This window comes from Oncorhynchus clarkii, chromosome 1 (assembly GCF_045791955.1).
Source record: "Oncorhynchus clarkii lewisi isolate Uvic-CL-2024 chromosome 1, UVic_Ocla_1.0, whole genome shotgun sequence".
Classification (NCBI taxonomy): domain Eukaryota; kingdom Metazoa; phylum Chordata; class Actinopteri; order Salmoniformes; family Salmonidae; genus Oncorhynchus; species Oncorhynchus clarkii.
The window spans coordinates 55281762-55298919 of NC_092147.1; the positions used below are offsets into that span (position 1 = coordinate 55281762).

Consider the following 17158-nt stretch of genomic DNA (forward strand, 5'->3'; position numbering starts at 1 on the left):
TGACCTCCGGTTATCACCCCGAGAGTAATGGGCAGGTGGAGAGAGTGAACCAGGAGGTGGGTAGGTTTCTGCGGTCGTATTGCCAGGACCGGCCAGGGGAGTGGTCTAGGTACATCCCATGGGCGGAGTATGCCCAGAACTCACTCCGTCTTCTATGAACCTATCACCATTTCAGTGTGTGTTGGGCTACCAGCCGGTCCTGGCACCATGGCATCCGAATCAGACCGAGGCTCCTGTGGTGGAGGAGTGGGTGCAGCGCTCCAAGGAGACCTGGAGAGCTGTCCAGGAATCCCTCAAACAAGCCAGTGGATGGCAGAAGAGGAGTGCTGACTGCCACCGCAGTGAGTACCGGGGGACAGTGTGTTTTGTGGGGTGGCTTATTAGTGCATTAAATAGCACTCCCCTGAACTCTCTGCTTCCTGTGCCTGACTTCGCACCCACTACACCCAGATCGTTACAACATTGCCATCTCTCTAAAGTAAATTTGACGAGAACACAATTTGGCAACGTTTTTTTCTACTAATTATTTGCTTACTTTAGCAATGCCATCGTATTTCCATGCCACTCTAAGTTAGTGTAATTCAGACAAAACAGTCACATTAGCATCCGAGGTGCAACCTTTGTCTCTAGGGCACAAATAAATATTGAATGCAGCTATGGTGGTACTAGCTAACTCATGTCTGACTATAACAGAATACTAACTAGCAGCAACAAACTCAAACTAGCCCAGGGCCATAGCAAAACATGTCACAGTTGGTTGCATAATGTAACGTGTTTATCTAATACAATCTGGAGCCAGTCAGTCTACATCTGTAAAGCATAGAATTAGCTTCCAAATGAGATTACGTTATTTCTCAAGCTATGTTAATAACTGAGGGATGATGACAATTGTTGACCCTGTTTTCCTGTTAGACAAAGTGCACAGTTGGGTGTCAGATAGATCCCATGGTCAGGAATACATGCCGGGACCTACCAGAAGGAGCAAAGGTGTGTATCATAGCATGTCCTGTAATGTGATTGCCATTGTTTCCAGAGTCTCCCTTGACTCCTACGAAAAGGACACGCCATCATCAGGCCTCTGACAGTGAGCCGAGTTACTACCCTGATGACACAGGCGACTTCATCAACAATGACAGGCGAGGTGTGTTATATAAAGAGTTGTATTCAAAAATACCCGTCTTGATAAAATCATTGGCCAGTTACCCAGCCAAGCAGATCCAACTGTACAGTAATTTTGGCTGAAGTATATTAGCAAAAAGCCTTGTCCTTTCTTTATAACAAAATGCAATTTACCACTTGGCTGTCTAATATATCACCATGTCACAGTCCCTCCCAGTCAACAACACCTCATAAGATTGCCTGCTGCAGTTGATCGAGATATGTCCAGTTTGCAACCGAATATGCAGCATAGAAAATACCAACAAGGGAGCCCTCATCAATATCATGCAGACATGCACTCGCTGTGAGAATTCCTATAAATTGAACAGTCAATCAATCAATCAAATGTATTTATAAAGCCCTTTTTACATCAGCCGATGCCACAAAGTGAAGAAACCTAGAGCGAAACCATGCTTTGAGGGGTGACCAGTCCTCTTCTGGCTGTGCTGGGTGGAGATTATAACAGAACATGGACAAGATGTTCAAACGTTCATAGATGATCAGCATGGTCAGATAACAATAATCACAGTGGTTGTAGAGGGTGCAACAGGACAGCACCTCAGGAGTAAATGTCAGTCAGCCACATGTTGGCAAGTATCCGGCCAGTAACCTTCACCTGTCAGCGGCAACAGCTTTCAAAGGCTCATCATTTGTACAAATACAGAAGGTGACCCATTTCATTGCTTTGACACATTTGATAACCCAATTATGAAACATGATTTATGTAACTGACATTTGTTTCTTGTTTTCTACTTCTTAGATGCATACAGTGCCTTGCAAAAGTATTCATCCCCCTTGGTGTTTTTCCTATTTTGTTGCATTACAACCTGTCATTTAACTAGATTTTTATTTGGATTTAATGTAATGGACATACACAAAATAGTCCAAATTGGTGAAGGGAAATGAAAAAAAGTTATAAAAGATACAAAATGGAAAAGTGGTGATTGCATATGTGTTGATCCCTTTGCTATGAAGCCCCTAAAAAAGATATGGTGCAACCAATTACCTTCAAAAGACATAATTAGTTAGAATGCACAAAACTTATTTAAGTGTCACATGATCTCAGTATATATACACCTGTCCTGAAAGGCCCCAGAGTCTGCAACACCACTATGCAAGGGGCACCACCAAGCAAGTGGCACCATGAAGACCAAGGAGCTCTACAAACAGGCCAGGGACAAAGTTTTGGAGACGTACAGATCAGGGTTGAGGTATATAAACATATCCGAAACTTTGAACATCCCACAGAGCACCATTCAATCTATTATTAAAAAAAGGAAAGAATATGGCACCACAACAAACCTGCCAAGAGAGGGCCACCCACCAAAACTCACAGACCAGGCAGGAGGGCATTAATCAGAGAGGCAACAAAGAGACTAAAGATAACCCTGAAGGAGCTGCAAAGTTCCACAGCAGAGATTGGAGTATCTGTCCATAGGACCACTTTAAGCAGTACACTCCACAGAGCTGGCTTTATGGAAGAGTGGCCAGAAAGAAAGCCACTCTTAAATAAATCGGCAAAAGGCATGTTGGAGACTCCCCAAACATTCTGGTCAGATGAGACTAAAATGTAGCTTTTTGGCCATTAAGGAAAACAATATGTCTGGCGCAAACCCAACACCCCCCATCACCCCAAGAACACCATCCCCACAGTGAAGCATGGTAGTGGCAGCACCATGCTGTGACAATGTTTTTCATCGGCAGGGCCTGGGACACTGGTCAGAATTGAAGGAATGATGGATGGCGCTAAATACATGGAAATTATTGAGGGAAACCTGTTTGTCCAGAGATTTGAGACTGGGACAGAGGTTCACCTTCCAGCAGGACAATGACCCTAAGCATACTGCTAAAGCTACACTCTAGCGGTGTAAGGGGAAACCTTTAAATGTCTTGGAATGGCCTAGTCAAAGCCCAGACCTCAATCCAATTGAGAATCTGTGGTATGACTTAAAGATTGCTGTACACCAGAGGAACCCATCGAACTTGAAGGAGCTGGAGCAGTTTCACCTTGAAGAATGGGCAAAAATTCCAGTGGCTCGATGTGCCAAGCTTATAGAGACATACCCCAAGTGACTTGCAGCTGTAATTGCAGCAAAAGGTGGCTCTCTACAAAGTATTGACTTTAGCGGGGTGAATAGTTATGCACACTCAAGTTTTCTGTGTTTCTGTCTTATTTCTTGTTTGTTTAACAATAAAAAATATATATTGCATCTTCAAAGTGTTAGGCATGTTGTGTAAATTAAATTATACAAACTTTTTTCCCAACTTATTATTCCAGGTTGTTAGACAACAAAATAGGAAAAATGCCAAGGGGGGTGAATACTTTCGCAAGCCACTGTATAATGTCCAGGGCATGATATATCTGAAGTGAAATAGAAAGGTGAAAGCATAGATCAGGTTGGTTTCATCAGGCTAATCAGAACCAACATTTCCAAATGCACTCGCACATCTGAGCTGTCTTTTTTGCAGGTGCATGGTAACAGTTGAATACAATGAGAGAAAAGAAGGAAACCGCACACTGCTCTTGATAGTATCACAGGCTAATCAGAACCACCATTGATAATGTAATCAGTGCTTTGTGTGTTTGTGTGTGTCAAATAACATTAAATGCCTTATGAAATTATGACTTTACAATGATTTCCAAGCTTTTTAATGGAAATTCCAAAGCCAAATACATTGAATTTTGAATATTAAACAAAATATTTATTTGAAAATATTTCAGTTGTGTATATTACTTAGTTTTTATTTGATTAGTTTATTATTTTTCATTTCATAAAGTAATCATCTCATCTCTACTCAGGCAATTGCAGTCAGCCAGCCAGGCCATCGAACATTATGTCCTACCCTTACTGTACTGTTTTTAGTCATCTTATTTAGCTAGCCTGCAGAGCTGTCTGATGAAATAATTTTACTTGTTCTTCAAAGTAGATAAGGCATACTTTCACGAACTGTCTCTATCCCTCTCCTCTTGTGTTGTGTACATTCCTCTCTCATGCGGTCTATGTGGTCTGTGTGTATCTAACCTAACGTAGCAGCCGTAAAAGTGTATCCATCCTGAAATCTGCATACTGTATATGACAAGACGCCCATGTCTCTGTCCTAACAATGGGAGTCATAAAGGTGGGAAGGCAGGTTACAATCGTAGGTCCAAAATAAGCCCACAGAAATGCATTGGGCTTGTTTTGGACAGATTTTTGGCAAGAGTGAAACCTCTCACTCGCCTCTTACTCTCTGATCCATCTAAGCTGGGGAAAAATGCCGCAATAGTAAAAAAAATGGTCATTGTAGTTAATTACCATGTTTCTGCGCTGAACTAGGTTGAATATTTGCTCAATTAAAACTATGACTCCCTTCAAACCAGCATCCCAAATAGTACTTGATTTGATTTATTTTGTGAATGATTTGATTTCCTCTCTAGATTAACAGTGCACTGGTTAATCGCTCAGCACTACCGACCAGTATCTTTGATGAGTGGCCAGGAGCTGATCTACGCTGCTATGCCCATCAATGGGGCTCTGGCAAAGACCTCACCTCTGGCCTGCTCACCAATGGTCATCAATGGGGAGAACAGAATTAGGTAGGTTTAGTCTGACAAGGCACTCAACACATCAACTCAACACATTCACAATGAGGTGATTACTAATAATACACTGCAGCACAAATGTCCAGTAACAGTAACACTATTTTCATTCCATGTGTCGCTGATGAAATCTGCCTCAACTCTGCCTATTTCTGCAGATAGTTGGGTAGGTTTTATCTGACCTGTTCAATCTTTAACATAGTACTTGTTTGTGTGTCAGATACTCTATTTCCTATCCTAACTGCCATTGCTAATAATACACATACACTATGTGTGTGTATTCACATAAACATGTATGGAGCCAGCACATGGAGACTTGAAAGATGAGGTGATGAAGTCCAGACTGACAGACAGGCTTACTGATGTCTCTGAATGGAGAGAGACCTGGCACTCGGCATAACATTTTTACTAGACACAACTTTTACTTGTATTGTCTTTTTTATTATTGAATTGAGTGGTATCAGTCCATATCGGGAGGGAGAAACCCTGTGTATTCTACACCAGGATCAGGGAACTCCTGTTGTATATGGGACACCACACACGAAGGTATGACCACTCTGACATGTTTGCCAAGGTAGCCCCATTACCACCAGACAGAATGCTGTGAATGGCAATGAAAGATGAATGGTGGACATTGTTATATTAGTAGAACACTGCTTCTACGGTATTACGTAAAGGCTTGTTTATTATATATGGACCTGTTACTACATTTAAAAGTGATCAAAACACTTAGACTATCTACATAAATTCAGCAAATGCATTCTTCTCATATTACTCTGTAGGCTACTGACCTATTCAAAGCTATTGAACCCAACCTGAATGAAGTTAGTTTGTTGTGATTAAGTTGAGGGAAACAGCTGCGGGCTGCTGACAGATGGATGTGTCTTGGTGGCACACCCAAGAAGCACCCACATCGAACCACACCCACAAGCCAACTCACGTTTGGCTTCTGTCATGGCCACTAGCATTTCTTGAGGAGCAAGCTAAAAAATGAGGCCAAATCAGCGGGTGCAGTTCCCCTTTAAAGTTAAAGGAAACTTTAAGGGAAAAGATAAAGGGAAAATTAACTTAAGATGTTTTATACAACTGGGCTCATAGTCATGGACAACATCACCTTAGAGTCACCCGGGTCAAACTGAGTACAGGAAGTGTGTACAGATAAAGCATGGAGGTCCCCAACACGTTTAGCCGATGCTAAAAGCCATGAGCAAGGAAGTTCTTTAGAAGAGGATCTTCAGATCCACCGACTCCAGAGGCTCAAAGGGGAACACAGTGCCTCCAAAACCAGCGTCAAGTACCATGTGGGCGAAATAGGTTTAGAGACCCGTCTGATACGTCGTCACCGTCTAGGAACCACACAACCAGGGGGTGGGCCCCCGGTGTGGCTCAATCAATTCCCACATGACACTCTAAGATAGTGGCCATGTACACTTTTAAGGTGGAGAATGCCCGCCCCTGCTCAAAAAGCTCCTCTAGGAACATAAGGATGTCCCTCACAGAGCAATCAAAAGTAACCAGCCCTTTATCATGGCACCAGAGCTCAAACGCTTGCCTCTTATACGCATACAGCCTTCTCGTGGAGGACGCCTTTGGGGATTGAATGGTAGCAATAACATTCGGAGGTAAACCTCTAGCCATCAAGGGCCAGGCACATAGGAACCTAATCTCCAGCCTTGCATGCCAAACCCATGCGCCTGGGACAACAGGTCACTGCGCAACAGGAGTTGCCATGAGTCCCCGCCTAAAGGGCAAATGATCTCCTCGAACCAAGGCTGCCTGGACCAACGGGGAGACACAAGAATCAATGATAATCCCTTCCGGCGCACTCTCTCAAACGTGGGCTGAATCAGAACCACTGGCGGAAACGCGTAAAGGAGGGTCCAAAGCCACTGGTGCACCAGAGCGTCCATTCCAAATGGGGCACTCGGGTCCCTCATCAAGAAAAGTAGACTACACTGCACGTTTTCTCGTGATGCGTAAAGATCTACATCGGCCCTGCCAAACCTCTCCCATATCTGGGCAAACACCCAGGGGTGAAGTCTCCACTCCTTGCGGAACAACACATGGTCCCTCAATATTGGCACGAAGGCCTCGGGAACAGTGGACGTGATGACGCCGTAGAAAATTGTAGCCTGTACCCCGATGTTCCTGTTCGCATGATCCACAGAAATATTGCACATGGGCGCTATTGATTGGAGCAGACAGTGAGCCTCCCGTCATACAGCTCTGAAAAAGCTAAATAAATTCCCAGGAATCAAACCAATCGCCTATAAAACCCATTACCTGTATCACTAAGCACCTAATAGGGACTAGTGAGCTACAGGCACGAATCAGCTATTAATCCCAGTAATGAGCCACCTATGGGGGAGAGTGCCCTCTTGTGGACAGAGAGCGAATCTCCCAATTTATTACACTCACCCTGGGAGATTGATATACCCTTTGAACCAGGTGAACACCATGGAACGGGGGCGGGGGGGGTATCAGGGGGCTTTAAACACGGACAAGCTTCAAAACTAAGTTGTGTTTCCATGAGACTGTATAGCCTGGACAAAGCCCGGCCCCTTATGGACACAGGGGCTACGGCATTGGTTGACGTAGCACCCTGTTTGGCCGTAACCATACGTGGAGGCACTGATGTCACAGTAATGTTTTTGTCCAGGGGCTCACCAGTCACTCAGACCTGTGCTAAGGTCCCTCGCTCCGAGGATTACCCGAGCCAAGTGCTCGGAGGCTGCTTTCTCATCGGAGGTGCCCGCAAGCCCCACTTCCTCCACTCCCTCCAACTCCAGGAATTGGAAATAGGAATGTGATTGCCTTAATGCTGAGGGAAAGCTAGTAAGCTTAATTTGCCAGAAGTTATGCACGCTAACCAACTTTAACCATGATGAGGCTTCTAGTCTAGCTAGCCTCTTTGACCGCAGCACAATCCGTTTAGTATAACCAAGAAACTGAACGCTAGCTACATATACTAAATAAGAGAGCTACCCAAGCTATTCCACCGTTAGGAAGCCGGAATAGATTTCAGTAGCTAGCTCGCCTCTGCAAGTTAGCTAACCTGGCTAGCATGCTATGCAGCGCTTGTTAGCTAGCCTGATCTCAAAAATCTACTTAGGACCGAATCACTGAGGTGGGACCTTGAGCCTTCATCGAGACAAAACATACAAGACAACAAACGTGAGTATCTTTTAATTAATTTGTGCATGGTCGCAAACCCGAACTAGCTTGTTAGCCTTAGTTGTTTTGGACGCGTTAGCCATCTTACTTACTGCTATAGCCAGGCCAAACTATTCAAAGAATAACTAATTGTTTGTGATTAGGAAACTTATGAGAACCATGCCAAATTCAACAAACAAAGTTCTTGATAGTATGCTCTACCACTAAGGGACAGTTAAGTTGACACAATGTAAGACAGTTTCGTGTTACAATTGTTTGTTTAGTAAAGTGAATCGTTCCGTTTCACACCGAGGTGAAGAACAGAATAATTGAAGGAATGAATTCGAGCCTCAAGCTTTATCACCTGTGGAAGGGGCTTCCAGCGAGGTGCATATTTCGAGAGTGTGCGACTCCCCATAGTATTTGACCGAAGTTGACTAACTTAAAGGGAACTACAAACGTCTTCTGGTTAATCAATTTCTCCTGAGGCAAAACATTAAAGCCACTCTGTCTCACCAGACCACAACCTAACCCCACAACATTCCATGTTATATCTATTGTCTCACAAAGTTCTTTACATGTATTAACCATGTGAAGCATCTATGTAGGCCTTAGGGGGTTTATGAAGGCTTAATTTAATGAATGAGTTATTGTTTGTGTGACCAAATATAGCCTAAATACAATATCAGTTATGTTTTCTAAAGGTCCTATTATGACGGTTCACCAATAAAGTGTAATTCTGAGACTCAGCCACCAACTTGAGTCCAGTAGATTATATATGCATACCAGGGAATACCAGGGAATGTTTTGTGTTGCAATAGTTTTGTGTTTGCAATAGTTTACTACATGGTAGAAGTTGTCTCATTGTTATAGTCATATCCCGAGCATGCCCCTGCACCGTGCCCACACAGCAAATTTGAGTTCAGAATTTTGACAACCACAGTGTTAATTGTAATACTTTCTTGTGTGTAAATGTAACTGACAGAAAGGTTGTTAAAATAATACTTTTCAAAGTGTTGAAAAACTAACACCCCAAGAGTGTTGGCGTGTATATGGGAGGCGAAGTCAGGTGCAAGAGAGCGGAGTATAATAAAAAGGCTCACTTTAATACCGGTTACCAAATGACAGCACATAACAAATACTAGTGCCAAAACACGGTCTAAAACAAAAGTGCAGCGCTTGACAATAACAATAAACAATCACTCACAAATACAACATGGGGAACAGAGGGCTAAATAATAAACAAGTAATTGTTTGAGTGAATCCAGGTGTGATAAGACAAAGACAGAACAAATGGAAAATGAAAAGTGGATCAGCGGTGGCTAGAAAGTCGGTGACGTCGACTGCCGACCGCCGAACACCGCCCGAACAAGGAGAGAGACTGACACTTAGGCTACTGTTAGTGGATTGAGCACAGTGCACAACAATGGCTGTGAAAGTGGGATAAAATGCCTAATGATCAAAAACCTTAAACAATGTTAAATAATAAGATATGATCTCTGAAAGCTCATGCAAATAGTTACCAAATTTTACTGTGGTTAGCAATGAATACATGTGGAGTTACAGTAACTCATTCTGGGGTGTTGTTTTAACACTGTAGGGTGTAAAGGCCTATTTGTATATTTATTTCCCAGGGTTCCTTTCAAGTAAATTTTAGAGGTACTAGTGACAGAAACATTATTGTTGCATTTCACAGCTTTCAGTCCTGCAACCTTCAGCAAGTGAGTGCCTAAGTGAATATTTCATCATAAAGATGTAATTATTTATGACAATATATTACTTTTTTTGACAATATCATACTTCGACAGCCTAGTTTTACCCTAACACAGTGGTCTGAAACACTTGGTTTGCAGGCCACATCGGCAAATCATATTAGGATATCCAACAATTGGAACTTGTAAGGGATAAATGAGACTACCTAAACCATCTACACTGGAACAACCATCTCAATAATGGATGCAATAAGTCCAACCACTTACAGATCGGATATGTTAAGAAAAATGTGTTATCTTTGGGTAGTATAAGAACAATTAATCAATCAATATGCATGCAGAAACATAGATATTAAAACAAACAATTATAAATAGCAACCTGCAGCAAGGGATACTGGGAAATATGATCATGAGGCCCCTTCCATGTTTTTTTTCACTCTGACAGAGAAATTACCTCAACACAGTGGAGTAACAAAAACCCCACTTCATTTATTCACCCCAGGTGGCGTCAATTTCAATCCCACTGGTGTTCATTCCATTAGAATCAAAAGTCAGATATAACACTCACAACACTTTTTACCTCAATGCTGAGATGTTAAAACAAACACACATACACCAAACACTGCTCCATCCCTCTGCCTCCACAAGGACAGAGTGCACACATATATCAGTGTGTGTGTATGTGTTTGTGCACGGCTAGTCTCTGAGAACAGTTGATGACGGAAGTTTATATGCACCTTAGCCAAGTATATTTAAACTCAGTTTTCACAATTCCTGACATTTAATCGTAGTAATAATTCCCTGTATTAGGTCAGTTAGGATCAGCACTTTATTTTAAGAATGTGAAATGTCACAATAAAATAAATGATAATTATTTCTTTCAGCTATTATTTATTTCATTACATTCCCAGTGGGTCAGATGTTTACATACACTCAATTAGTATTTGGTAGAATTGCCTTTAAATTCTTTAACTTGGGTCAAACGTTTCCGGTAGCCTTCCACAAGCTTCCCACAATAAGTTGGGTGAATTTTGGCTCATCCTTCTGACAGAGCTGGAGTAACTGATTCAGGTTTGTAGGCCTCCTTGCTCGCACATGTTTTTTCAGTTCTGCCCACAAATCATCTATAGGATTGATGTTAGGGCTTGTGATGACCACTCCAATACCTTGACTTTGTTGTCCTTAAGCCATTTTGCCACAACTTTGGAAGTATGCTTGGGGTCATTGTCCATTTGGAAGATCCATTTGCGACCAAGCTTTTACTTCCTGACTGATGTCTTGAGATGTTGCATCAATATATCCACATCATTTTCCTTCCTCATGATGCCATCTATTTTGTGAAGTGCACCAGTGCCTCCTGCAGCAAAGCACCCCCACAACATGATGCTGCCACCCCCGTGCTTCACGGTTGGGATGGTGTTCTTTGGCTTGCAAGCCTCCCCCTTTTCCTCCAAACAAAACAATGGTCATTATGGCCAAACAGTTCTATTTTTGTTTCATCAGACCAGAGGACATTTCTTCAAAAAGTACAATCTTTGTCCCCATGTGCAGTTGTAAACCGTAGTCTGGCTTTTTTATGGCGGTTTTGGAGCACTGGCTTCTTCCTTGCTGAGCGGCCTTTCAGGCTACGTCAATATAGGACTTGTTTTACTGTGAATATAGATACCTTTGTACCTGTTTACTCCAGCATTTTCACAAGGTCCTTTGCTGTTGTTCTGGGATTGATTTGCACGTTTCGCACCAAAGTACGTTCATCTCTAGGAGACAGAACACGGCTCTTTCCTGAGCAGTATGACGGCTGCGTTGTCCCATGGTGTTGTCCCATAGTTGCGTACTATTGTTTGTCCAGATGAACATGGTACCTTCAGGCTTTTATATTTGGTAGCACTTATGTGTTTTTCCTTTGCCTCCAACCCCTTTCGACGTGTGGAACGAATGTGGGTGGGGCTAGGTCTACATAAGGGTGCTATTTTTTTTTTAATCACAAAAGCACTGACGAAAGCCGTGAGGCCAATAAGTAAGCTTATTAATATTAGTGATACTATCAAGAGCAGTGTACAGTTTCCTGTTTCCTTCATCTTGTTCAACTGTTGCCATGCACCTGCAAAAAAGATTACTCAGATGTGCGAATGCCTAATTTTGAATTACCTTCAGACTTTTGGAAATTGCTCTCAATGATGAACCCAACATGTGGAGGTCCATCATTTTTTTGAGGTCTTGGCTGATTTCTTTTGATTTTCCTGTGATGCACTGAGTTTGAAGGTAGGCCTTAAAATACATCCACAGGTACACCTCCAAATGACTCAAATTATGTCACTTAGCCTATCAGAAGCTTCTTTTCTGGAATTTTCCAAGCTGTTTAAAGACACAGTCATCATAGTGTATGTAAACTTCTGACCCACTGGAGTTGTGATACAGTGAATTATGAGTGAAATAATCTGCCTATGAACAATTTTGAAAAAATTACTTGTGTCATGCAGAAAGTAGATGTCCTAACCGACTTGCCAAAGCTATAGTTGTTAACATGAAATTTGTGGAGTGGTTGAAAAATGAGTTTTAATGACTCCAACCTAAGTGTATGTAAACTTTTGACTTCAACTGTATATCACAGTGTGTGTGTGAGAATGCAGAGCGAGAGGTGCATCTGCACAATGCAATGCTTCCTCCCACATTCCAAAATGCCATGTGCAGGCAGAGGAGAGAGCTTCTCTGACCCCTCACCTCCAGGTTAACAACCCATGGCCATTTGTTTCCCATTGGATATTAAGGCATCCTCGCACAGCCCATAAATAGTGGCACTAAGGGCGGCGGCTGCCACATCAACCTCTAAATCACAGAGGCAAGACTCTGACACTGCACATTCCTCTGCAGCCACTTCGGCCTCCAGTCTCTACAACTTTCTATTATTCCTACCTGAGCAGAAGTGAGCAGAGATTAGCACTGTGAGCACACTTGATTACGGTCGTAAAAAAAAACTCCATCCACCCAAAAATGTGCTCTTGCCTCTCTTTTCTTCATAAGCATGCAAGGGCTGATGGGTAATATGGAATGGGCACTGTAGTGTTGTTGGGTTTCCCCTGCTGGGTTATGATGCAATGAACATGTTAAACATTACACGCTAAGAGGGGACAGCAATTAGGTTGTTTTTAGAGTTCACCAGAAGCCTTGTGTGCATGGTGCTTCAGACCATTACTCAGATCTAGAGGGGGATGAACTGAGATTGGCCTGTGCTTCGCCTGTGGTAACAATGACAAGTGCTTTGTGAATGTAAATGCACTGGTAAGGCAGTCAAAGCAGAGAGGCATGGACAGCATCCCCAAAGAGTGCATTGTCATCAGTGCTGTTGGATGTAGTCATGTTTGCATATTTGGCTTCTAGCTTGCTGTCTGGGTGACTAGCACAACAAAACTGGAGAGGATCACTGGGCAGACCAGGCACTGGAGCAATGAGCAGGCTGCTAACAGGCACATCAGCATCACAGAGACATGCCAGCAGAGATAATCACTCCACTCCTACCATCTGGAGCTGTCAGACCCTACAAACCCAGGGAGATGGCACCTAGAGATTCTATCAGGTCAGACAGAGTCCATGCGCCAAGATGCCACTGCTTGGCAGAAAGAATGCACCCAGAGATTCTGTCAAGCCACTTAGCCAGACGGAATACATGCACACAAAAATTCCTTTTTGAGGAGCAAAACTTTTGGTGGAAGGTACAATGCTGCGTACAGACCCCCAAGAACTCGTCGAGATACATTGAGTTTCCTTGTAGGCCTATGTGGCAAGGAAACTGTGAAGCAAGCTGTTTATGTGTCTTTTATTAAAGAATTTGAAACAATGTTGTGTCTGTTTGCTGCTTTTCATTCAATCAGGTAGCTGTTCCTTAGGCTGTGGCCTAAAATACATTTGTTCATATGGGCAGAATATTATATTTTGTAGCATAGGCTACCAAATGTATGACAATAAACAGTTCATGCAAAAATATTGGATCAGGTAAAAGGCAGGGCTAAGGTCGTTTCAATTTAAAGAAGACTCTTTGTCACATGAAAATAGAAATGGAAACATTGTGATTTTAGAGACACAAAGTAACAATAGCCTCTATGATTAAAGTATGCAGCCCATCCTACGCAATTGGGCACAGTAGCCTAGACCTTGATGCTTTCTCTGTTAAATCTTCTAGACCCTGTTGTAAATCAATCTGACAATAGCAGATAATCAACATAAATTGATTTTAAATTGATTTTCAAGAAAATATCATAGGCCTAGTTGTATTATATTGATAATTAGATTCTATGGAGCATACTGAAAGAAAATTAATTAATACAAGGTTAAAATACTTAAAATACATTTTCTTTCAGTTTGTCTGTTCCTTATATTGAATATATGCATGTTTTTTTAATGGATGACATTTTTCAACTTATTTGCCCAACCCTGTTTTATTTATTCTATCTAAAAGGCAACGAATGCAGCACATGCGAAATATCACTATAATAAGGCTACAAGACTATGAGGCTGTTTTTAGCCTACATACTTTATATCATCCTTCAAACAGGTTTAAACGAGTTTCCCCGCCAAGCAACCAGCCAGCTATTCCCTAGCCAATGTGTTTACACTCGCAATGAGAGCGCACAGGCTCGCAAGGACGAAAGACTTCGCTGACAGAGTTCCACGAAGGAGCAGCGTTTGCACAAAAAAATGCTTCGAAAAATGCATATTGTTACAGACAAAATTCACCCAAAGATTCAATAAGGCTAAACTGAAGTATTCTCTAAATTATTTCAGACCTTTGAAAGTCATAACATTAAATTAGCTATAGGTGTTAGCAGTAATCTAGCTTTCAGAATGGACTCTTATACCCAGATATTTTTCACTAAAACGGATTTTAGAATGATGGACTCATGTGGACAAGTCAATATTTGGTGTACCTCTAACATTCATAAAGCCTGAGAACACTGCTCTGGTAAAAAAAATTATAATAATCAAAACCACCACCACACTATGTTTTAATGTATATACAATATGCAATGTTCAGGTATTTAGCGTAATCAGACAACCAGCTAATCTTCTTTCGTATCAAAAATAACTATTTTTACAATGTAGTTTGTTCCTCCTTTGCTCAACTAAACATGTTATCTGTCTCATCTACATGATCTAACTCAATCTAACGAAACAAGGTAAGTTGTTGATTTTATCAATCCAATGCAAGTCAATAGTACCTAAACTAGAATTTTCCAAATCATGTCCAAGTCATCTATCTACAAGTTACTTCATTGAGTTACACAGTCATTTTTGTCATACTTTAGGATGATGATTTGGATATGATTTGGCACGGAAATTAAGAGGGACCTTACATGAATGGTCCTATCATTTAAGTTTAAAAAGATTACATATAAATAAATAGATATATTAACAGGCCTAAATAAAGAAATACAAAAATAAAAAAAGATAGAAAATATCTAGTTCCAGATAAAACAACACTTAAATCAATAGGCTATGTTCATGGGTTAAAAAATATGCAAGTGGAGAATCCGAACCATATGTTATCCTAAACTGGTGAAAAAATGTATTTTCTTAATTGCCATCACATAAAGCCATTGCTCCAAGCGTGCATTCTGCGCGTAAGAAGGCTACATCCAAAATAAACCAATACACAAGTATGACAAATGCTCGACTGCAAAAAGTCAGAGTATTCTGGCAAAAGTATACCTACCGTGAGAGCGGAGAACTTCTGAGCGTGCCCGGCGCAAAGGAGGCAGAGAAGGACCAAGAGCAGGCAGACGCGCATCCTGATGGTGGCTCTCAATGAAAATTACGCACGATCCAAAGTGATCCTCCAGCCTACTGTCTCGGCGTCAGCAAAACCAACTGTGTCCTAAGTATCCAAATACTTTTCTTGAGAAAATGCGCTCAATTCAATTACCAAGGTACTCCTTTCAATTGACTTTGTGAAGAAGTTGTGGGCAGACGTGTATTTTATCACACGTTTTTATCTCTGCCAATTCCGTTACTTCTGCAACCTTCTGATACTATCCTTATTTATCGCAGTGCGAAATGCCCCCTGTGTCCTGACCTTTTTCCCTCCCTCAGTGCTCTCTCTCTCTCTCTCTCTCACACACACTCTGTCTCTCTCTCGACTTTTCTCCACACCCCCTCCCTCTCCTCCCTTATCGGATGCAGGCAGTTCCTTGACGGTAGGTAGCCTATACGTTTTGAAGTTATCTTTCTGCTGCTGGTAGCTAAAGGCAAACAAAGTTATATTTTCTTTCTTTCTTTCTCCCTCTTTTTCTTTTTTTCCTCTAAACCACAACAGGGAATCCTTTTCTGTTTTGTCCTCTGCTGTGTTATGAGCCTCGCTCAGTAAAGAGAGGACCAGACTGCGTAAAGGCGTAGTGAGTATGGAGTAGCGACTAGCGCATGCGTATGAAAGGTAATGAAAGAGGACAGAACATATAGTGAGCCGCGTGTACAGTCTTGAACTCCCTCTCGAAAACTCAATCTCTCTCTCTTTCTCTCTCTTTCTCTCTCTACTCTAACGCACACGCACACGCAAAAGATAGGGATATGGATAGGTCCACATGTCGAAAGGAATGGAAAACCCCTTTGATGCTCTGTGGTCACCCGCATCATGAGCCCTCTGACACCTCAAATAAAAGATGGTCAGGCTGCCCAGCATGGTCTCAGAGCATTTGTATTATTCTGTATGTAAATCCGAGACACCCATTTAGTACATGTTATGAATTACAATTTGTATTAATGTTACGAATTTGCAAAACATACAATATGTTACACATTTTCAAAATGTACAATATGTTACAGATTCGCAAAATGTATGATATATTACGAATACTGGCTAATGTTAGCTAGGCTAGGGGTTAGGGTGTGAAGGTTAGGGTTTAGATTAGGAGTTAGGTTAAAGGGTTAGGGTTAGCTATTCATTTGAGTGTCTCAGGTTTACATTTACTATGTTACGTCTAGTCTATGAGACCAAGCTGGGCTGCCTTGTATGAGGAATATTGAAGTATCATGCCAGATTCCATGGATGGAAGCTCACTGACAGTTTACCCAAACCGCAAACGGTCCAGTGGGCTGCGAAATTGGGTGTGGAATCTCACTAGCTGGGCTTAGAAGGCCAGTGTCCGAGGGCGTGCAAAAAAATGTCATATGGCGGTCAAAGAATGTACTGTCGAGTAGGCCCAAACCTATAGTGTTGGCATTCGGCAAAAGACACATTTGCAAAGTTTTAACACTCAGTGCACAGTGTGCACCGATCATTTCGAATGGAATATTATGGCCAATAGGCTCGGCCTAACAGGCCTACGTAAGATTTGAGGCAAACTTTTTAAAATTATGCTAAGCAAAAATGTAATTTAATAGCCTAATACAAAAAAAAACATAAAACATTGTCCATAAAATCTGAAACTGTGGGTTTTAAGGCCATTAAAGTACCGAGGCTCAGGAGCGCTTTTGTGTTGACAGCAATGGAGGCTGGTGGGGGGAGCTATAGGAGGACGGGCCCATTGTAATGGCTGGAATGGAATAAAAGGAACTGAATCAAACA

At 41.9% G+C, this 17158-nt stretch overlaps 1 protein-coding gene across 3 annotated transcripts in view; it reads right to left on the reverse strand.

Annotated features, from left to right (window-relative positions):
- The window catches only part of LOC139416612 (SPARC related modular calcium binding 2), an 87029-nt gene extending 71090 nt beyond the window's left edge, over positions 1–15939 (reverse strand). The window contains exon 1 of one of the 3 annotated variants that reach the window (XM_071165483.1): positions 15311–15647. In XM_071165483.1, coding sequence (XP_071021584.1) covers positions 15311–15385 — 75 coding nt within the window. In that variant the 5' untranslated portion in view covers positions 15386–15647. Of the gene's footprint in view, positions 1–15310 lie in introns of all 3 variants that reach the window. The other 2 variants (XM_071165493.1, XM_071165501.1) reach the window with 2 other exon arrangements.
- Positions 15940–17158: the final 1219 nt, after the last annotated feature.